This window comes from Bufo gargarizans, chromosome 5 (genome assembly GCF_014858855.1).
Source record: "Bufo gargarizans isolate SCDJY-AF-19 chromosome 5, ASM1485885v1, whole genome shotgun sequence".
NCBI classification, from domain to species: Eukaryota; Metazoa; Chordata; class Amphibia; order Anura; family Bufonidae; genus Bufo; species Bufo gargarizans.
In genome coordinates this window covers 306,775,056-306,798,680 of record NC_058084.1, presented here as the reverse complement: position 1 = coordinate 306,798,680, position 23,625 = coordinate 306,775,056, and the positions used below count along the sequence as shown (strand labels likewise).

Below are 23,625 nucleotides of genomic sequence, written 5' to 3'. Positions count from 1 at the left end.
TCAACTTTTAAAATTACACATCCTAAATGTCTATGGGCCACGTGCAGTGTTATGCAACCTGGTGTGGACCCACTGCGCCACTGACTGGCTATACTCTGGAGGGGCGTTACTAAGCAACTACCTGGTCTTCACTAGAGCCTCTGATGGTGAGAATAGGCTTGGGCAGTTAGGGTAGTCACCAGGTCTGTGCTAGCTGACCAGGGAGTCAGAGATACCGGTGCAATCACCGAGGGGAAGGACGTGGTCAGGAAGTCCGAAGTCAGGGCAGGCAGCGATCAAGCAAAGTCCGTAAACAAAGTGCAAGATCAGAGGCAGGTGGCAAACAAGCAAAATCTGTTAAATCCAAAAGCAGGGTCCAGTACACAGAAAAGCAGAAACTCCCAAAAAAATAAAAAACACATTAGGAACTAGACAAGCTAGTGACCAAGATTGCTCAGGAGCCTTCCTAGGGCCTTTAAATACTTCCTGCAATCCAGCCATAGGCTGGTGAGACAGAGGGGGGTGTATGTGTGAGACACGCCCATGCAAGCCCTAACAACAGCACAAGACTAAAGCAGGAAGTAAACTCTGGCATGGAGCACAGATACAAGAGTTAGGGCCCATTCACACGTCCGCAAGTGTTGCGGATGCGCAAAACACGGACGCCGGCCATGTGCGTTCCGCATTTTGCGAACCGCACATGGCCAGCACTATAATGGAAATGCCTTTTCTTGTCCGTATCTGCGTATCCTAACCGTTTTACAGGCTAGGGCAGCGCTAAAGCCCACCCATTAGTGCCAGTGATGTCATCGAGCTCACTACTAGGCGGAAGTCTTTAACCATGGAAAGCCCGGTACGTCCCTTGATCTCCAAATAAAAGCCTTTGTCGTGCGTGATTCAGCTCCGATGCTGTTATCGGGGAGGCTGCCTGGGTGAAAATGGGGATATGTCCGGGTTCAGAGGTGAACTCCTTTAACTTCATATTTCATTGCACAACTTTTTGAGGCAATCATTGCAATCAAGCGATTTCTATAACTCTCAATGAGACTTCCGCACCTGTCCACCGGTATTTTGGCCCACTCCTCGTGACCAAACTGCTCCAGCCGTCTCAGGTTGGAAGGGTGCTTTCTCCAGACTGCGTGTTTCAGCTCCTTCCCCAGATGTTCAGTAGGATTTAGATCGGGGCTCACAGGCCATTTTAGAATAGTCCAATGCTTTGCTCTTAGCTATTCTTGGATGTGTATATGATCTGTGACTATAATCCACTCCTACATTAAACATCATCCCATGCTCCTGATGACATGTCCACACACTTACTGTCATCTACATAGTGTTGCCGGGATACGCTGATACAAATACAGTGCGCCTCCTCAGCTGTTGTCCAGAACAAGAGACAGACCCCCCCCCCCACAACAGTGCCATCCACAGATCCCCCCCCCACAACAGTGCCATCCACAGATCCCCCCCACAACAGTGCCATCCACAGATCCCCCCCACAACAGTGCCATCCACAGATCCCCCCCACAACAGTGCCATCCACAGATCCCCCCCCCACAACAGTGCCATCCACAGATCCCCCCCATAACAGTGCCATCCACAGATCCCCCCCCATAACAGTGCCATTCACAGATCCCCCCCCCATAACAGTGCCATTCACAGATCCCCCCCCCCATAACAGTGCCATCCACAGATCCCCCCATAACAGTGCCATCCACAGATCCCCCCATAACAGTGCCATCCACAGATCCCCCCATAACAGTGCCATCCACAGATCCCCCCATAACAGTGCCATCCACAGATCCCCCCCATAACAGTGCCATCCACAGATCCCCCCCATAACAGTGCCATCCACAGATCCCCCCCATAACAGTGCCATCCACAGATCCCCCCCATAACAGTGCCATCCACAGATCCCCCCCATAACAGTGCCATCCACAGATCCCCCCCCATAACAGTGCCATCCACAGATCCCCCCCATAACAGTGCCATCCACAGATCCCCCCCCATAACAGTGCCATCCACAGATCCCCCCCATTACAGTGCCATCCACAGATCCCCCCCATAACAGTGCCATCCACAGATCCCCCCCCATAACAGTGCCATCCACAGATCCCCCCCATAACAGTGCCATCCACAGATCCCCCCCATAACAGTGCCATCCACAGATCCCCCCCATAACAGTGCCATCCACAGATCCCCCCATAACAGTGCCATCCACAGATCCCCCCATAACAGGGCCATCCACAGATCCCCCCATAACAGTGCCATCCACAGATCCCCCCCATAACAGTGCCATTCACAGATCCCCCCCCCATAACAGTGCCATCCACAGATCCCCCCCCCATAACAGTGCCATCCACAGATCCCCCCCCCATAAGTGCCATCCACAGATCCCCCCCCATAAGTGCCATCCACAGATCCCCCCCATAAGTGCCATCCACAGATCCCCCCCCATAACAGTGCCATCCACAGATCCCCCCCCATAACAGTGCCATCCACAGATCCCCCCCCATAACAGTGCATCCACAGATCCCCCCCCATAACAGTGCCATCCACAGATCCCCCCCCATAACAGTGCCATCCACAGATCCCCCCCCATAACAGTGCCATCCACAGATCCCCCCCCCATAACAGTGCCATCCACAGATTCCCCCCCCATAACAGTGCCATCCACAGATTCCCCCCCCATAACAGTGCCATCCACAGATCCCCCCCCCCATAAGTGCCATCCACAGATCCCCCCCCATAAGTGCCATCCACAGATCCCCCCCCATAAGTGCCATCCACAGATCCCCCCCCATAAGTGCCATCCACAGATCCCCCCCATAACAGTGCCATCCACAGATCCCCCCCCCATAACAGTGCCATCCACAGATCCCCCCCCCATAACAGTGCCATCCACAGATCCCCCCCCATAACAGTGCCATCCACAGATCCCCCCCCATAACAGTGCCATCCACAGATCCCCCCCCATAACAGTGCCATCCACAGATCCCCCCCCATAACAGTGCCATCCACAGATTCCCCCCCCATAACAGTGCCATCCACAGATTCCCCCCCCATAACAGTGCCATCCACAGAGCCCCCATAACACCTTTTGGTTCAAAATATTTTTTTAATTTGGCTATTCCCCACCCCTCTTGTAATTGTTCCGCTACTTGTGGGCTGCGCGGGAATGAGTTCAGTCACTTCGATGGGCAATCCCGTCCTGCAGCGCGTGATCCCGCAAGACCTGCCGCTGTAGGTCACGGGTCTCACGGGATCACGCGCCACAGGATGGGATTGCGCACCGAAGTGACTGAACTCATGTAGCCCGCAAGTAGCGGATCAGTGGAACAAGTACAAGGTGGGTGGGGGATGATCTGTGGGGTTGCCCAGACGGCTAGGCCCTTCACAGTAGTTATTAACCCCTTTCAGCAGTCCCCCATTCACTGAAGGAGGGACTGCTGAAAGGGATTAATAACTACTGTGAAGGGCCTCCCCCCCCCCCTTTCACAGTAGTTATGCCCAGATATGTGCCCCCTTCACAGTAGTTATGCCCAGATATGTGCCCCCTTCACAGTAGTTATGCCTAGATATGTGCCCCCTTCACAGTAGTTATGCCCAGATATGTGCCCCCTTCACAGTAGTTATGCCCAGATATGTGCCCCCTTCACAGTAGTTATGCCCAGATATGTGCCCCCTTCACAGTAGTTATGCCCAGATATGTGCCCCCTTCACAGTAGTTATGCCCAGATATGTGCCCCCTTCACAGTAGTTATGCCCAGATATGTGCCCCCTTTACAGTAGTTATGCCCACACTGCTTCTAACAGAGGCTCACTAATGGACGCTGAGATTAGATCACCCCATACGAGGGCATTGTATCAATGCTGACCCTGGAGGTCATCATGCAGGGTGTGAGGACCAAAGGTCTGTTTTAATCCAGGAAGCCCTCAGGTGGCTGACTTATTGCTGGAACGTAAACAATGCAGTTTCTCTAGAACATTGCAGCTTGATTTGCAAAAGGGACACTGTACCCAGACCACTGCAATGAGCTGAAGTGGTCTGGGTGCCTTTAGTGTCACTTTAACTTTGAAATCTTATTTTTGCTCCAGAATGCCTTCATAGCCTTCATTGTACCCTGCACAGATTCAACACACCCTGTGCCAGATGCGGCAAATCAGCTTCAAAACATAACCAAGCCTTCTCCATGTTTCACAGTAGGTACAATTAGGGATCGACCGATTATCGGATTTACCGATATTATCGGCCGATATTCAGGATTTTGAACACTATCGGCATCTATTTTGCCGATATTCCGATAGTGTATGGGGAACACAGATCGCGCTGCTGACAGCGCTCTCCATGTTCCCCTTAGCAGCACAGGGGAGAAGGAGCAGTGTCTCCTCCCCCTGTGCTGCTCCTGCCGCTGCCGCCAATGAGAGGAGGGAGGAGAAGAGAAGGGGCTATGGCCACTGCTCCACCAATGAAGATTAATCTATCATTCATTCATATACAGGAGGCGGGAGCTGCAGGATCACATAGCCGGCTCCCGACCTCTATGAGCTGTAGCTCCGATCTGCGGTAGTTAACTCCTCAGGTGCCGCGGATCGCAGCTACTGCTCATAGAGGTCGGGAGCCAGGACGCTATTGAAGCCCTGGCTGCCATGATAAGCTCCATGCTGCTGTGTGCACAAAGCACACAGCAGCAGGGACAGTGTGAACTTCTATTCACCCTGATAGATCTCTATCAGGGTGAATAGGACAAGGGTTCTAGTCCCTAAGGGGGCTAAAAGTTAGTTAAAAAAAAAAGTTACAAAAAAAATAATAAAAACATCAAAATATTAAATATAAATGAAAAAGAAAGATTTACAAAAAAAAAAAAAACATTAATTTTCAGCAGATTTGTGGGAATTTTTTATTTTTTTTCAAAAATGAAAATTCCCAGAATATCGGTATAAATTATCGGCTATCGGCCTGAAAGTTCACAAATTATCGGTATCGGCCCTAAAAAATCAATATCGGTCGATCCCTAGGTACAATGTTCCTTTCTTTGTATGCTTCATTTTTGTTGCTGACGTGCCAAAAAGCTCCACTTTTGTCACATCTGTTCAAAGGATATTCTCCCTGAAGCTTTGTGGCTTGTCAGTATGCCTTTCTGCAAATTCCAGTCTCTCTTTTTTATGATTTGTTTTCAACAGTAGTTTTCTCATTGGTCACCTTTCGGCTATTTTCCTAGTGATATGCCCCAAGTGCAAGACGGAAATACCCATCCACTTTGGCTAAGACAGCGACAGATGGTGCGATCTGACACTGATGTACCTTGACCCTGGAGTTCACCTCTTATCTCTTTGGAAGTTGTTTTGAGCTTTTGGTTACCATTCATAATATCCGTATCTTCAATTTATCATCAATTTTCCACTTGCGGCCACGTCAAGGGATATTGGCTACAGTCCCGTAGATCCTAACTTCTGAATAATATGTGCAACTGTAGCAACAGGAACGTCGAGCTGTTTGGAGATGGTCTTGTCTATATAGTTTTCTTAGTAATCTCCTGAGACAACTCTCTCCTTTCTGTGGTCCATGTTCAGTGTGGTGCACACCATGATGCCAAACCGCACGGTGACTCCTTCTCACCCTTTAGACAGACGACTGATTACTGAAGACACCAGTGCTGCTAATCGCAGGACACACCTTAGTATAACTGTCCCTATGGTCCAATTATTTTCAGTCTTTTCTAGAGGTACCCTCCATTTTTGTGGTACTTTAGTTTGTTTTTTAATAATTTTGTTGAACCACAATTTAAAAGCAATGTCTGATTTTCACTAGCTAATTGACAGTACATTTTTATTTTTATTACTTTTGTCAGTTTCACGTTATTTAAGTGACCATTAAGGGTTTTTCTTTCTTTAACAGAAGGGCGCAAACGATTTTGTCTTTTTGTGTATTGTAGGGATTTGCTCTGGTAGGCAGGGTAAGCGGACGCAATACAGAGGCAAAACCACGGTCAGTGTTTATTCGCACAAAAAGGCAGAAAAGAAACACAATACTTGGCATGGTCCTGGTGTTAATTCACACAGCAAAAGTCCACAGAACTCAAAAACCCGTCACCTGGCAGTCCACAGCAGGCTTTAGGGCGCCTGGCTTCCAGCTGGCTTTCTCATGCAGCTCTAAGCCTTGCAGTATGGCAGATCTCCTCAGCTCCCAAAACAGAGCTCCACTATCACCAGGAGGTTCATTCCACACCCAGCTGAGCTGCTGGCTGGGTTTTTAAACCCCATCCCATAACCTGGCCTGGACGTGGGGAACAGCCACCCACCCTGCTCTTTGCCTGCTCCCAATAAGAACCGGCCCGGATTAGCTTTACAGCCACACTAAGTAAAACAGTGTCAGCGAGCACTAGCTGCCGCTGACGCACAAAATTCCCGGTTCCTATCTCACCGAGGCCAGGAACCTCGGTGACACATACCTTCCGTCAATGACGGACCCTTGTGCCTTCCTACAGTATATATAGCACATATCACTAATGCTAAAGTACTATTGTGCACTATGACATCGGTCACACCATACCTTTGGTACTTTTATTGCTGTTTCCTAAGACAAATAATTGATGGATATGTGATTGAGGCACCAAGTGGGCGTTTTTAATCTTGCAAACAGCCCAAGCCTGCTTCATATCTCAGCCCGTTACTCCCCCTTGCACATCCAAGTCCCTTTCTTCTGCCTGCTACGTCATGGATCCCCTTTTCTGTTGCCTATGCTGTCACTGCTCCCCTTTCCAGATGCCTGCAACATCACTGATCTCCTTTCCTGTTCCCTTTGATGTCACGGATCCCTTTACCCGATGCCTGCTACTTCACTGATCCCCTTTCCTGATGCCTGTGACGTCACTGATTCCCTTCCCCGATGCCTGTGACGTCACTGATTCTTTTCCCCGATGCCTGTGACGTCACTGATTCTTTTCCCCGATGCCTGTGACGTCACTGATTCCCTTCCCCGATGCCTGTGACGTCACTGATTCCCTTCCCCGATGCCTGTGACGTCACTGATTCCCTTCCCCGATGCCTGTGACGTCACTGATTCCCTTCCCCGATGCCTGTGACGTCACTGATTCCCTTCCCCGATGCCTGTGACGTCACTGATTCCCTTCCCCGATGCCTGTGACGTCACTGATTCCCTTCCCCGATGCCTGTGACGTCACTGATTCCCTTCCCCGATGCCTGCGACGTCACTGATTCCCTTCCCCGATGCCTGCGACGTCACTGATTCCCTTCCCCGATGCCTGCGACGTCACTGATTCCCTTCCCCGATGCCTGCGACGTCACTGATTCCCTTCCCCGATGCCTGCGACGTCACTGATTCCTTTCCCCGATGCCTGCGACGTCACTGATTCCTTTCCCCGATGCTGCGACGTCACTGATTCCTTTCCCCGATGCCTGCGACGTCACTGATTCCTTTCCCCGATGCCTGCGACGTCACTGATTCCTTTCCCCGATGCCTGCGACGTCACTGATTCCTTTCCCCGATGCCTGCGACGTCACTGATTCCTTTCCCCGATGCCTGCGACGTCACTGATTCCTTTCCCCGATGCCTGCGACGTCACTGATTCCTTTCCCCGATGCCTGCGACGTCACTGATTCCTTTCCCCGATGCCTGCGACGTCACTGATTCCTTTCCCCGATGCCTGCGACGTCACTGATTCCTTCCCCGATGCCTGCGACGTCACTGATTCCTTTCCCCGATGCCTGCGACGTCACTGATTCCTTCCCCGATGCCTGCGACGTCACTGATTCCTTTCCCCGATGCCTGCGACGTCACTGATTCCTTCCCCGATGCCTGCGACGTCACTGATTCCTTTCCCCGATGCCTGCGACGTCACTGATTCCTTTCCCCGATGCCTGCGACGTCACTGATTCCTTTCCCCGATGCCTGCGACGTCACTGATTCCTTTCCCCGATGCCTGCGACGTCACTGATTCCTTCCCCGATGCCTGCGACGTCACTGATTCCTTCCCGATGCCTGCGACGTCACTGATTCCTTCCCCGATGCCTGCGACTTCACTGATTCCTTTCCCCGATGCCTGCGACGTCACTGATTCCCTTCCCCGATGCCTTCGACGTCACTGATTCCCTTCCCCGATGCCTGCGACGTCACTGATTCCCTTCCCCGATGCCTGCGACGTCACTGATTCCTTTCCCCGATGCCTGCGACGTCACTGATTCCTTTCCCCGATGCCTGCGACGTCACTGATTCCTTTCCCCGATGCCTGCGACGTCACTGATTCCTTTCCCCGATGCCTGCGACGTCACTGATTCCTTTCCCCGATGCCTGCGACGTCACTGATTCCTTTCCCCGATGCCTGCGACGTCACTGATTGCCTACAATGTCACAGATCCTCTTCCCTGGTGCTTGCAACGTCACCAAACTGCTGCATTCAAATCGTGCACACTAGTACACATGCTCAGGCCAATGCACAGACACATTGCTAGTCTGTACCCATGTGAGATTTGAATGCCGCGGCTTGGTGATATCGCAGGTAGAGAGGAAGAGTGGGGGGATCAGTGATGTTGCAGGCAGAGGGGTCAGACTTGCTCAAGGGGGAAGAACAGGTTCTAAGACAAGAGGCGCAATTGGTGTCTTTGAATGATTGAAAACGCCCGGTTGGGCACTTGGTGTCTCCTTTTAATTTCCATCAAATTTCTTTTTGGGGGATCAGAGATGTCAATAAAAGTGTGAAAGATGTAGTTTGAACGATGTTGTAGAGCATTATACTTTAGCATTAGTTATATATGCTACATGCGCTATAACATGTATTGCTGTATACAGTATATATGTAGTAGACCTATGATTCTGATTCCAGTACGTGGTGGGACCAGAGGAAATATGCTGGTATTATGCTAATGTGGCCAAAATGTCACACGTCAGAAGATTGCTATTCCATGCGCTGCTGATCTATACGTTTTCTTCATCTAGGGTCATACATTATGAAACGGTTTTATGGCGGGTTACCACAAGCAATTTATACAGGGATGACACCAGCAAATGTGATCTTCATAATCCCTGAGGATAAATTGGGCAGATTGATGTAAAATATAGAAGCCAAGTCAAATAAATCAAGGGACAGGCTTGAATAATGTAGGAGGAACTGGGGAATGTGTAAGAACCAGTAAAATAAAACCCAGCAGTTTTCCAGAATGTGTGTGACTCCTGGTCTGCCTTCTGCTTTCCCTGTCTGGAAGCGGTATCATGCGCGGCCTAATAAATCATGGATGAGCCGCTATCTGTAAAGCTAATGCCTGCAGTGAAGGAATGTAAAGGATTCTGCTTTATTGCTATAGTCTTGCATCTGCGGGCTTTATTATATGTGTTTGTCAATGTGCTGGTTGTTTTGAGGTCTTTGTAAATCATTTAGATGGTGCCTGCCATAGAGAATCACATTTCCCTCATTGATTGTCACTCAGCATGAAGTAGCTCGCTGCATGCTTACATTGTACATTAGGGATATTACTCGTCTGTTAATCCCACAAGATTCAGCCTGTGTGTATAATAGGAGGTACCACAAGGTGGCAGTACTGAGCTGCTGTAAATGCAGATGCATATCTATTACGGTCATGGATGGCTCTACTATAGTATTTTCTAGTAGTGGCGCAATGTATTCTGTGTATCATGGCCGCTTGTACTTATTGTTCCCAAATATTCATAAACATCAACAGGCTTCTGTCTGCAAAGTTTATTCAAGGATGGGTTGACACATACAATAGATTTTTTTTTTTTGTTGTTTTGTGGAGTTTTGCAGTTTTTGGTGCTTTCTTTTTTTTTTTTGCTGTGTTTTTTAAGAAAAAACAGTGTGTGAAGGAGCCTGAATTCTTGGAGCCGATTTCCACAACCCCGCTTTGTCTGGGAAACAGGAGCCATTTGTCGGCCACATTTCGGACTAAGGGCTGGTTCACACGACAGCACTCGGTCCAGGAAACACGGGCCATGTGTCGGCCACATCTCCTACTCCGACGGCGACTCCCTTGACCCAAAATGACTTCTTCATAGTGATCTATGATACAGTCAGTTCCTAACTGACTGCGGGTCTGTTGTACTGTACTGACGTGATGATGCGAGTACAGTACAATAGCTCCTTGATCAGATCATTGATGACTATGATGTAATCCATTTCACAGTTTAGGATCCAGTCCTTTTTTTGAGATCAAGACCATATGAGCTGCATGTTTGAAAAATAGGTTCTTTCTGCTCCTCTACCAGCCACTTGTATGGATAGAAACAGTGCCCGTACAAATATCCTATTTAAAAAAAAAATAAGTACAGCAGTATTGGTGACCAGGTGGATCAGTGGCTTGCAGCTCCTGTAGGACAACCTCCGAATGTGAGTGCAACAGCACTATCTGACTGTTCATTCTTCCACTTACCATGCTGCCTATGAAGAGTCGTCTTTCTTTTTCTTTTTTGCTAAGCAGTATTGACAAGAGCTTATGAGGCCATAGTGGCTGCAGCTTCGGGGCGCAGTATAAGATGATCCACTTGTTATGAGGGCAAAGGACCTCGCTGCTGCTGTTATGGAGGCTTTGTCGCCAACTGTAACTATTACTGAAGCCTATTGCAGCTCCTTATGAAGGGTCATGTCACTGGCTGCAGCTTTTATTGGGGACTGTGTGAACACCCACAAATTCCTAGAATAAGGGTGTCCTATCCTTGTTCCCAGGAAATGTTTTATAGCTTGTTGGAGTAGCTATACCATAAAAGTTCTTAGGAATGTGATGCAGTTCCTTCTGTACATTTAATTGTCTCCTTTGTTCCTAGGCAGTGCCGGCACATCGTCTTCTAGAAGATGCTACCGTTTTTCATTGTTGGCTTGATAATCCACCTTATCTTCTTTGCATCTATTTTTGACATCTACTTTACATCTCCACTGGTCCATGGCATGACACCCCAGCATACACGGCTTCCACCTCCTGCCAAACGACTGGTTCTGTTTGTGGCTGATGGACTGAGAGCTGACACCTTCTTTGAGTTGGATGAACATGGTCTTCCCAGAGCCCCATATCTTAGGTAAGGCTAAACTGCAGGATGAAGATTTTATTTTTAAATTCCTTTTCCTTTAACGGGGGTTTGAAAGAAAAGGAAATCCCTTTTGCAGAACTTTTTTACACTTCAAACTTGTGTGTAAATCTACCTAGAATGTTAAAATTATAATTTTGCTGCTTCCTGGTACCAAGGAGAACTACATTATACACATACATGCTCAGCTAAGCTTCTAGGTGCTGTCATTGGAGAAAGAGGAGGAAGCCTCTCCAGACACCTCTGGTGGCAGGATTCTCTCCTGGCAGATGAGAAGGACTGGGCATTATATATTCATTGCTTCCAATTCCATCATTTGTCAGGGGAAAAATAAGGAGAACCTAATGCACATTAACTTGTCGAACTGTCCCACCAAAAACTGCAGATTTGGCTGGCTAGATATTTATGGTCTATCTCTAGAACAGGGCCCCAAAAGTGAACGAGAGCGCACTGCACATATGTGTAGTGCTGTCCATTCACTTCTGTGGGAGTTCAGAAAATAGCCAAGTGAGCATGTTTAGCTATTTTCAGAAGTCACGTAGAAATGCACGGCCAGTTCTCCATTCACCGCCATAGGAGTGCTGGAAATAACCGACCCAGCGTTGGGCTATGTTTGGATCACCCATAGAAGGGAATGGAGGGTGCCCATGCTTGCATGATTTGCGCTTGTTCACTTTCAGGACCCCATTCTAGAGATAGGTGTGGGACCTACACCCACCTGACACTGGTGACAAATTCTAGTGGTATGTCACCAGTGTCTCAGATGAGAGTGCCCCTTTAAAGAACCCACATCTGGCATACATGTAAAGCGGTTGGAAGGGTTTAAAGGACATCTGTCAGCAGATTTGTACCTATGACCTATTGCATGTGCACTTGGCAGCCGATGGCATCTGTGTTGGTCCCATGTTCATATGTGCCCGCATTGCTAGGGAAAATTTATGTTTTAATATACGCAAATGAACCTCTAGGAGCAATGGGGGTGTTGCCGTTACCCCTAAAGGCTTAGCTCTCTCTGCCACTGCTGCACCCTCTCCACTATGATTGACAGGACCAAGCAGTGTAAGCGTGATCATGTCTGCCTGGCCCTGTCAATCAAAGTGCAGAGGGTACGTCAGTTGCAGAGAGAGCAGAGCCTCTAGGTGTAATGGCAATGATCCCATTACATCTAGAGGCTATTTTGCTTATATTAAGACATCATTTTTCTTAGTAGTGTGGGCACATATGAACATTGGACCAACACAGAGGCCTTCAGCTTCCAAGCGCACATGCAACAGGTCAGCCAGTTTCATAGGTACAAATCTGCTGACGGATGTCCTTAAAGGGCTCATGGCCGTGCCTGTATTGCGGCCTGCAAACAGCCGTATCGGCCGTGTGCACACCGCATCATGGATGCGGACCCATTCACTTGAACGGGTCCGCAATCCGGAAGGTCGGTTCGGAATGGAGCCATTTTTTTGTGGTGCGGAAGGATCACGAACCCATTCAAGTTGAATGGGTCTGGATCTGTAGCGGCAGCCGCACGGATGGTGCCTGTGCATTGCGGACCGCAATGCAAGGAACGGCTGAACAATGTGAATGATCCCTAAGTCTGAGTTCTGGTGCGTGTATAGCAATGGTATATGCTCACTTTTGCTGATTTTATATGTAATGTGTGTTTTTTTTCAGAAATATAATACAAGCTAAGGGTAGTTGGGGAGTCTCCCACACTCGGGTTCCTACAGAGTCCAGACCCGGACATGTTGCACTCATTGCTGGATTCTATGAAGATGTCAGCGCAATTGCGAAAGGTATGTACGGGGGGATTTTTTATTTATTTTTTATAATTTGGTGGAGTGGTTTTGGGGAGACCAGGGCTCCCTTTTAACACCTCCAAGCGGTTCTGTTGCTTTTATAAGCGATACATTTGGGTTACACTGATGAAATACATATAGTTAGTAACATTATTTTAGAATGGCAGTATTTGTGCTTTCAGGCTCCATAGAGCAGGAATTTGGAGACTTGGATACTTTTACACATCTTATTTTTGAGATGAGGCCTATTGTGTGGGGGAGATTTATCACACTGGTGTAAAGTAGAACTGGCTTAGTTGCCCATAGCAACCAATCAGATTCTGTCTTTCATTTTTCACAGCTCCTTTGGAAAATGAAAGGTGGAATCTGATTGGTTGCTATGGGCAACAAGGCCAGTTCTACTTTACACCAGTTTGATAAATCTCCTAATTTTATTTTTTTATAAATGTTATTTTTTTTTCAATACTAAAAGTACATAAATATACCTTTTTTATATATAATATTAATATCATATCTAAAAATCTCCAAATCCCCATGTCAGCCAAGCCCACTCTATAGGACTAGCATTGCTCCTTCTCCATCTTCTTCTTGCCCTGGTCCTTGGATGGATAGAACTAAACATGTATACTATGGATAACCATTCTATCGCATGGCATATATGTAGGACTTCTGGCGACTGTACCTGTTCAGATAGACAACTGGTTGCCTGTCAGCTTGAACCAGCAAACCTGCAAGATGGGAAGTTACAACCAACGCTCCGAATCTTACAAGTTTCATGTAAATGGAGGCAAATTTTACTGTGCATTGCATTAAAAAATCTTCTTTTTGGAGTGTGTGATTAGTTTTCCAGTTGCTTCTAATATTCCCCTTCAGCAATCTAGTGTATATCATGACGTTCCAGATTTACCTGTGGTTATAATATTTAGTAAAGTACATACATATTCATGCTGAAGCTGCTATGTACGAGACAAATGAATCGTTCTAGCCGGTAATTCTCATGTCAGGTAGCAGCCTTGTGATAAAGGTCTACTTTTCTAGTTTTAAATATTAGCCACGAAGCCTTCTGGCTTTGAAACCTGTGACCTTTCCGAAAAATGAAAATCTGTATGTCACTTCTGGAAAGTGGGCTGATGAATTATGTAGGTTACGCAAGCACCGAAATAAATTGTAGAGGGTAAAAATAATCCCTAGTGGTGGGAGCATGCGCCAAATCTTCAAAATCAGAATCTTCTAATCGTTCACTTTAAGGCAGTTCACATAACTGATTTTTAAAAACACGGTTAAAAAAAAGCATACTTTTTTTGTGTGCGGTTCTTGACGCTTTTTTATGTGTGTTTTTTTATTTTTATCCTTCTCTTCAATACAAAGCTGAATTTTCAGCTTGAGATTTTTGAAGCAGATCTGGGCAAAAAAACTAGTGAAAAACGCAAAGAGCTTTTTTTGTGCTTCCTATTCATTTCTAAGGGAGATTCAGCGCCGATTCTGCCCCAAGATAGGGCAGTGTTACTTCTGTTTTCCACTTTTATTTTTTACACGTGTAAAAAAAAAAAAGTGCTGCTTCCCATTGAAATGAATGGGAGGCTGTTTTGAAGCAGAAATGCTCCAAAATGAGTGACAAAAACTGTGTGTGAACTGGTCCTAATAGTTCTCAAGACAAGTGCCAGTTGTACTTTAAAGGGGTTTTGCCACTACTAAAAATATATCCTGCCCAACAGGCATCACTGTTTTATCTCTTTCCTCAAATTCCACCGTTTATCAAAACTGCCTTAGGCTACATGCACACAAACGGTGTTTGTTTCCGTGGCCGTTCCGTTTTTTTTGCGGATAGGATGCAGACTCATTAATTTCAATGGGTCCACAAAAAATGCGGACAGCATACTGTGTACTATCCACATCAGTATGTCCGTTCCGTAGCCCTGCAAAAAAAATAGAGCATGTCCTATTCTTGTACGTTTTAGGCATTGTTACAATGGATCCGCAAAAAAAATAAAAAACAGATGGCATACGGATGTTATCCGTTTTTTTTGCTGGTCTGCAATTTGCAGACCGCAAAACACATACAGTCGTGTGCATGTAGCCTTATTCTAAGATTATTAGTCTACCATTACAACTTGTGGAAAATCTGTTTTTGATTTTCAGTTGTTGGGTACGTTCTGTACATTGCTGGTTACGGACTATATTGTCATCCCTAGGCTGGAAAGAAAATCCAGTGGAGTTCGATTCTGTCTTCAATGAAAGCACCTACACGTGGAGCTGGGGTAGCCCAGATATCTTGCCCATGTTTGCTAAAGGTATGAACTTTTGGACTATATTGGACAATGGGAAAGTGAGTGTTGAATTTGAAAAAGCCAAGTCAAGACCTAGGACTAGACTAAGGCTACTTTCACACTTGCGGCAGGACTGATCCGACAGGCTGTTCACCCTGTCGGATCCGTCCTTCCGCTATTTCGACGTGCAGCCGGACCGCCGCCCCGTCGCAGTACGGCAGTTCGCGGTGAGAGGCCGCCGGACTAATAGTCGGACGTGGAGGACTTTTAGTCTGGGGGCCTTTTGCCGTGCACTGCTGTACTGCGCCGGAGCTCCACCCCTGTCCCCATTATAGTCAATGGGGACGGAGCGACGGTCCGGCGGCACAGTGAAATAGCGGAAGGACGGATCCGACAGGGTGAACAGCCTGTCGGATCCGTCCTGCCGCAAGTGTGAAAGTAGCCTAAGGCTGCAGCCACACATCAGGCTTTTTGATGCAGTTTTTGAAGCCAAAATCAGGTGTGGATCATAACAGAAGAGTATTAGGGGCAGATACAACCTGTCACCGGGATTTTGTGTATAGAGCTGAGGACATGGGTTGCTAGATGGCCGCTAGCACATCTGCAATACCCAGTCCCCATAGCTCTGTGTGCTTTTATTGTGTAAAAAAACAACGATCTGATACATATGCAAATTAACCTTAGATGAGTCCTGTCCATGACTCCTCTCACATACAGGACTTATCTCAGGTTAATTTGAATATGTATCAAATCGGGTTTTTTACACAATAAAAGCACACAGAGCTATGGGGACTGGGTATTACAGATGTGCTAGCGGCCATCTAGCAACCCATGTCCTCAGCTCTATACCCAAAATCCAGGTGACAGGTTCCCTTTAACCTATATTCACAGTTATAATTTTGCTTGAGGAAGGTATAGAGCAGTGATGGCGAACCTATGGCACAGGTGCCAGAGGCGGCACTCAGAGCCCTCTCTGTGGGCACTTGCACCCTGGAAAAGTCTATGGTGTACCAATATACCTTATGCCTCCTGCACACGAACGTGTACACCCCATGGCCGTGCTGCGGGCCGCAATGCGTGAACACCGACCATGTGGCAGCTGCAGTAGATCGCGGACCCATTCACTTTAATGGGTCCACGATCTGCAAAAAGATAGGACATGTTCTATCTTTTTTCGGAACAGAAGTACGGGATGAAACCCCATGGAAGCACTCCGTAGGGTTCCGTTCCGTGCTTCCGTTCCGCACCATTCCGCATCTCTGGATTTGCGGACCCATTAACACACAACAGGCATCACACTGAGTGTAAACAGGCTTTTATAGCGAAAAGTACATGGAAGATATACTATACTGGACTGTAGTATTCAGGGGAAATTCCCATGTTGGCACTTTGTGATAAATATGTGGGTTTGGGGTGAAGTTTGGGCACTCGGTCTCTAAAAGGTTCGCCATCACTGGTATAGAGTATACAAAAAAGAAAAAATGTAGCAGCACTACAAAAAATAGTGATTTCCTTACTGTGGTGGTGCTCGCCGTGTCAGAAGCCAGTCCTATGCCTCTCCAAATACAGGTACAGTTGAAATAAAAACAGCAGCACTCTCCAGCCTTGATCCTTAATGCTTTATTTTCACCAAGACAAATGCGACGTTTCGATCAGTGTGATCTTTCTCAAGCAATCTAACATTGTGAACTCAAAGTCAAATACTTATACCCTACTAAGCTGGTCATCTGACCTAATCAATTATGCAAATACATCATTAAAAAAGACTGTGCATACCACCCCCACTGTTGTTCATCTAACCGTGGGGTTAACCTGATCCACCATATTTAAACTTTATCAATTGTGCATATATAAGAATAAAACTCCATCAACTTACTATGATGTGAAGTGTGAACCTGGGGAATCCGCCACTGCAGCAACCATAATTATACAGAGGGCCGATCGTCTTATTTACTCCGGCGTTTCTCAATCTCCAGAGCGCCTGCGTCTGTGTGTCTCGCTCATGACGTCAGTCTCAGGACGCCCAGCCAGTGCCATGGAGACCGGGCGCTTCTCATTCCCGTCACCGCCAGGACAGAGCGCGCATGCGCACCTAGCCTCAGCGGCGACGGGATTCAGCGTCCAGCCCCACGTCACCGCGTAGCGTCCCTAGATCCGTCGTCATAGAGATCCCAAACATCATATCCTATGCGGATTTCACACACCAGACCAGGCTTTCATGTTTGTCATTAAATGTGTTCACCAATCGTATGGGGCAAATCAGTCCAAATTTATTAAGGTTAGGGGTTGTTTGTACATTGATGTTAGTTTAGTTTGAGAGGGCTACAGGTGGCAACGTACCAGGTGTCCACTACTCAACCATATCTTAAGATTAGAGTACCCAGTCATTAAGTTTAGCCTCATGTTGATTAATCCAGGGTCCACAAACACATATACCAAGAGTGACACTACTCAATCCAGTACAATAAGGGTAGTAATCGCCCCTGTCATGGAGTGTGCTTGTGTCTACCCTCGCCAGACGGACATGGTGGTGCTAATGGCAATGCGTCTTCCCCTATTGATGGGGTCAACGAATGTAGCCATAGTCCACCCCACATATTTTTTCAAGGGGGTATACCCTCCAAACCGGAGGGACAACCGTCCTATGGAACCAACCATTCAGACTCACATAGTCGGATAATAGGTATCCCCGTCTCCGGGTATACATCCATATTTCCGACCACTAAGTCATCTCAAACACTTCAACCCCCTCCATTATATACAAATATCATACGCCTGTTCCGCAGAAACTGTGCATCTCATTCTCCCATACATGGAAAAGTAGTGTAACCAGCACATTGTCATTTAATATATCCAACTTGACAAAATTTGTCCCCTCCCTAGGCGAACACAAAAATGATAATAACTGGATTACCGTTAGATTGTATTTATTCTGTCACTTCAGTTTGCGTCCCCAGGTCACTCCCACATACACAGTTATCTATAAATAGAAGACAGAGTGATTGTGTAAATATGAAAACACATAAATAATACAAAACTAATATTAAAAGCACAACCTATCAGGTTGGGTACCAACTTCATTAAAAAAATGATTAAACTTAGATGGAGTATAGTATTAATCAACAAGTGTGGAGGCAACTTGACTCCGCAAAGTCAGTAAAGTGAGCCGATCCTAAACTCCCTGTTGAGGCCTTTTGGTTCGAGTGTTTGTAACTCGTAAATCCACCTCAACTCCATTCTTTTTAGGAGCTTCTCCCTATCTCCCCCTCTTCTCTGGGGTGGAACTCCATCAATAATGCGAAAGCGTAATTGCGAAACATTGTGGTTATATTTGAGGAAATGTTCTGGAACAGGTAACTCTGTCTTGGATTTGTCAGTCTCCTTCACTCCTCGTAACAGTTTACGTATGTCATACCGATGTTGATTTACCCTTTTTCTAAATTCCTGAGTGGTCTCTCCCACATAGAGTAGTCCACAGGGGCATTGCAGTACGTAAATTACGTACTCAGATCTACATGTGTAGAAATTCCCAATCTGGTAAGTTTTCCCTGTCCTGGGATGTGAGAAGCAACTTCCCTTTAAAATCCCATTACAATTACAACATCCCAGGCAGGGAAAACAACCCTTTCTCTGTACTAAGGGTGGACTACGTTGTTTCGTGTCGGCATTAACCAACTTGTCCCCTATACTGCGTGGTCTTCTATATGACATAAGGGGTGTATTATGAAATGCCTCAATTTCGGGAAAAGACTCAGCGAGGATGTGCCAATTACTTCTGAGAACACGTGTAATAGATTTACTGGCCATTGTATGTGTTGACACAAAGGGAACCCTCTTATTTTCCTCTCTTTGTTCCTTTTTCTTCAAGAGGTCCTCCCTTCTAAATTGTTTTACTCTTTGTTTGTGCCTCAGCACCATGGGCCTCGGTGCTGAGGCACAAACAAAGAGTAAAACAATTTAGAAGGGAGGACCTCTTGAAGAAAAAGGAACAAAGAGAGGAAAATAAGAGGGTTCCCTTTGTGTCAACACATACAATGGCCAGTAAATCTATTACACGTGTTCTCAGAAGTAATTGGCACATCCTCGCTGAGTCTTTTCCCGAAATTGAGGCATTTCATAATACACCCCTTATGTCATATAGAAGACCACGCAGTATAGGGGACAAGTTGGTTAATGCCGACACGAAACAACGTAGTCCACCCTTAGTACAGAGAAAGGGTTGTTTTCCCTGCCTGGGATGTTGTAATTGTAATGGGATTTTAAAGGGAAGTTGCTTCTCACATCCCAGGACAGGGAAAACTTACCAGATTGGGAATTTCTACACATGTAGATCTGAGTACGTAATTTACGTACTGCAATGCCCCTGTGGACTTCTCTATGTGGGAGAGACCACTCAGGAATTTAGAAAAAGGGTAAATCAACATCGGTATGACATACGTAAACTGTTACGAGGAGTGAAGGAGACTGACAAATCCAAGACAGAGTTACCTGTTCCAGAACATTTCCTCAAATATAACCACAATGTTTCGCAATTACGCTTTCGCATTATTGATGGAGTTCCACCCCAGAGAAGAGGGGGAGATAGGGAGAAGCTCCTAAAAAGAATGGAGTTGAGGTGGATTTACGAGTTACAAACACTCGAACCAAAAGGCCTCAACAGGGAGTTTAGGATCGGCTCACTTTACTGACTTTGCGGAGTCAAGTTGCCTCCACACTTGTTGATTAATACTATACTCCATCTAAGTTTAATCATTTTTTTAATGAAGTTGGTACCCAACCTGATAGGTTGTGCTTTTAATATTAGTTTTGTATTATTTATGTGTTTTCATATTTACACAATCACTCTGTCTTCTATTTATAGATAACTGTGTATGTGGGAGTGACCTGGGGACGCAAACTGAAGTGACAGAATAAATACAATCTAACGGTAATCCAGTTATTATCATTTTTGTGTTCGCCTAGGGAGGGGACAAATTTTGTCAAGTTGGATATATTAAATGACAATGTGCTGGTTACACTACTTTTCCATGTATGGGAGAATGAGATGCACAGTTTCTGAGGAACAGGCGTATGATATTTGTATATAATGGAGGGGGTTGAAGTGTTTGAGATGACTTAGTGGTCGGAAATATGGATGTATACCCGGAGACGGGGATACCTATTATCCGACTATGTGAGTCTGAATGGTTGGTTCCATAGGACGGTTGTCCCTCCGGTTTGGAGGGTATACCCCCTTGAAAAAATATGTGGGGTGGACTATGGCTACATTCGTTGACCCCATCAATAGGGGAAGACGCATTGCCATTAGCACCACCATGTCCGTCTGGCGAGGGTAGACACAAGCACACTCCATGACAGGGGCGATTACTACCCTTATTGTACTGGATTGAGTAGTGTCACTCTTGGTATATGTGTTTGTGGACCCTGGATTAATCAACATGAGGCTAAACTTAATGACTGGGTACTCTAATCTTAAGATATGGTTGAGTAGTGGACACCTGGTACGTTGCCACCTGTAGCCCTCTCAAACTAAACTAACATCAATGTACAAACAACCCCTAACCTTAATAAATTTGGACTGATTTGCCCCATACGATTGGTGAACACATTTAATGACAAACATGAAAGCCTGGTCTGGTGTGTGAAATCCGCATAGGATATGATGTTTGGGATCTCTATGACGACGGATCTAGGGACGCTACGCGGTGACGTGGGGCTGGACGCTGAATCCCGTCGCCGCTGAGGCTAGGTGCGCATGCGCGCTCTGTCCTGGCGGTGACGGGAATGAGAAGCGCCCGGTCTCCATGGCACTGGCTGGGCGTCCTGAGACTGACGTCATGAGCAAGACACACAGACGCAGGCGCTCTGGAGATTGAGAAACGCCGGAGTAAATAAGACGATCGGCCCTCTGTATAATTATGGTTGCTGCAGTGGCGGATTCCCCAGGTTCACACTTCACATCATAGTAAGTTGATGGAGTTTTATTCTTATATATGCACAATTGATAAAGTTTAAATATGGTGGATCAGGTTAACCCCACAGTTAGATGAACAACAGTGGGGGTGGTATGCACAGTCTTTTTTAATGATGTATTTGCATAATTGATTAGGTCAGATGACCAGCTTAGTAGGGTATAAGTATTTGACTTTGAGTTCACAATGTTAGATTGCTTGAGAAAGATCACACTGATCGAAACGTCGCATTTGTCTTGGTGAAAATAAAGCATTAAGGATCAAGGCTGGAGAGTGCTGCTGGTATAGAGTATACTCAGCTGCCACCCTTCTCCGTGCTGGATCAAAAAGAACTCTGATCCTAGCAGTTTTAGGCTAGGTTTGCACGACGACATTTGCCACGCGACATATAGGGCGCAACTACACTGCAACATTTGTTGCGCGACAATTTTTATAATGGTAGTCTATGGTGTCGCACTTCAACATGCGACATGCTGCGACTGCGACACGACAGTTGCAGAAAAATCCATCTCAAATGGACTTTTTTGCGACTGTCGCAGCATGTCGCATGTTGCAGTGCGACACCATAGACTACCATTATAAAAATTGTTGCGCAACAAATGTTGCAGTGTAGTTGCGCCCTATATGTCGCGCGACAAATGTCGTCTTGTAGACCTAGCCTTACTCCTCAGGTGCCGTGCTCAATAGGCTCCCTCTGTCTCCCAATCGCCCCCTCCAGCAGCAGGAGTTCATAGACAGACTGTTGCAGTCTATGGTATAAGCGATTTAAACAATTAAAATTAAAAAAGAAAAAACTTGTTTAAAAATATTTCAAAAATATTACAAATTTAAATTTCACATATAAAAATAAACAAAAAATGTATATATTAACATTAAAATATATAACTATTTATCCTGCATAGTGAAAACCATAACAGAATTTTTTTTTGTTCAAATTGCAATTTTTGGGTCACCTAGCCTCCTGAAAAGAATTCAGTAAAAAGTGAAAGGTGCCAATAAAAACTATGGCTCACCCTGCAAAAAACACTTACACAGTTCTGTAGAAAAAATATATAAAAAAGTTATGGGTTCAGAATGACGATGCAAAACATTTTAAAGTAGTATACTATAATGAAAACTATATACATTTTATATTACCATAATTGCACTGACTTGCAAAATAAGGAATTTAGGGGGTCATTAAGCTGCCGAAGTTATGTAGAGGCGTAGGCTTCTACATAACTTCGGCGTATCCAGCGCTGGTCCTAATGTAAGCCAGCTTCTTTGCTGGCTTACATTTAGACAATTTTCTACGCTTAAGGCTACATGCACACGAACGTTGTTTGTTTCCGTGTCCGTTTTATTTCAATGGGTCTGCAAAAATTGCTGTCCGCATCAGTATTTCTGTTCCATAGCCCCGCAAAAAAAATAGAACATGTCCTGTTCTTGTATGTTTTAGGCATTGTTACAATGGATCCGCCAAAAAAAGGATGGCATACGGATCTGCAATTTGCAGACCGCAAAACACATACTGTCGTGTGCATTTTGCCTAAGGGTACTTTCTCATTTGTGGCAGAGGATTCCGTCAGGCAGTTCCGTCGCTGGAACTGCCTGCTGGATCCGGCAGTCCGGACGCAAACGGACGGCATTTTGTCAGACAGATCCGAATGCGGATCCGTCTGACAAATGCATTGTAATACCGGATCCGTCATTCGGAAAAAACGGATCTGGTATTAATTTTTTTCACAGATTTAAAGGTCTGCGCATGCGCGGACCGGAAGAACGGATCCGTCAATTAAGCAATTTTAATTGACGGATCTCTCCATTCAGAGTGCATTAGGAGAAAACTGATAAGGTTTTTTCTGGTATTGAGCCCCTAGGACAGAACTCAATACCGGAAAAGAAAACCGCTAATGTGAAAGTACCCTAAAAACAGAGATAGAAAATGATGAATGAGACGGGCCTTTCCCACCCGTCCCCTTCCCTCCCCACACCATGCCCACTTATTTTGACCTGGTGTGAGAAATTGGCAGTTTGCGGCGCAAATAACCTTTGTGCCTTAATCTGATGGTTAAAGGATAATTGACCACCTTCGAGTTTTTGGGATTTCACCGTTTTTCAATACAAGGTGAGGTAAATTAAATTGTGCTTTTTTTAAAAAAAAAATTCAACTTTTCTCAGGAAATAAAAACAGCTCTCATATGTGAGTGGAAAATGTAAAAAGTTATGGATCTTGGAAGGAAGAAGGAAAACAAAGAAACAACCTGGCCCTGAAGGGGTTAAACAGATGCTGTACTTAGAAGCATATAATATTTTAACTATCTCAAAATTGGCACAAAAAAATGAAGTATTCTAGTTTTGGCTTTGTTCATGCTTCCGACAGACGTACTGGTACGTGTTTTGTAATGATCAATGTGTTTTCAGGTGCTAGTGGCGACCATGTATTTACACACTGTTACCTGGCGGAAAGTGAAGACTTTGCATCTGAAGATGCAGCCAAACTGGATGCTTGGGTTTTTGACCATGTGAAGGTCAGTACAGATATTCCCGAATTACTACGCAAATTATGCCAGAAAAAGAGTACCGCAATG

General features: G+C 45.9%; 1 protein-coding gene across 3 annotated transcripts in view; it reads left to right on the top strand.

The window, feature by feature from the left end:
* The window catches only part of PIGN (phosphatidylinositol glycan anchor biosynthesis class N), a 306,078-nt gene that overhangs the window by 12,256 nt on the left and 270,197 nt on the right, over positions 1-23,625 (top strand). For 2 of the 3 annotated variants that reach the window (XM_044295070.1, XM_044295067.1), the window contains exons 2-5: positions 10,769-11,017; positions 12,692-12,813; positions 15,009-15,107; positions 23,459-23,565. In XM_044295070.1, the coding sequence (XP_044151005.1) occupies positions 10,797-11,017; positions 12,692-12,813; positions 15,009-15,107; positions 23,459-23,565 (549 nt within the window). In that variant the 5' untranslated portion in view covers positions 10,769-10,796. The remainder of the gene's footprint in view (positions 1-10,768; positions 11,018-12,691; positions 12,814-15,008; positions 15,108-23,458; positions 23,566-23,625) is intronic. The other variant, XM_044295069.1, reaches the window with a different exon arrangement.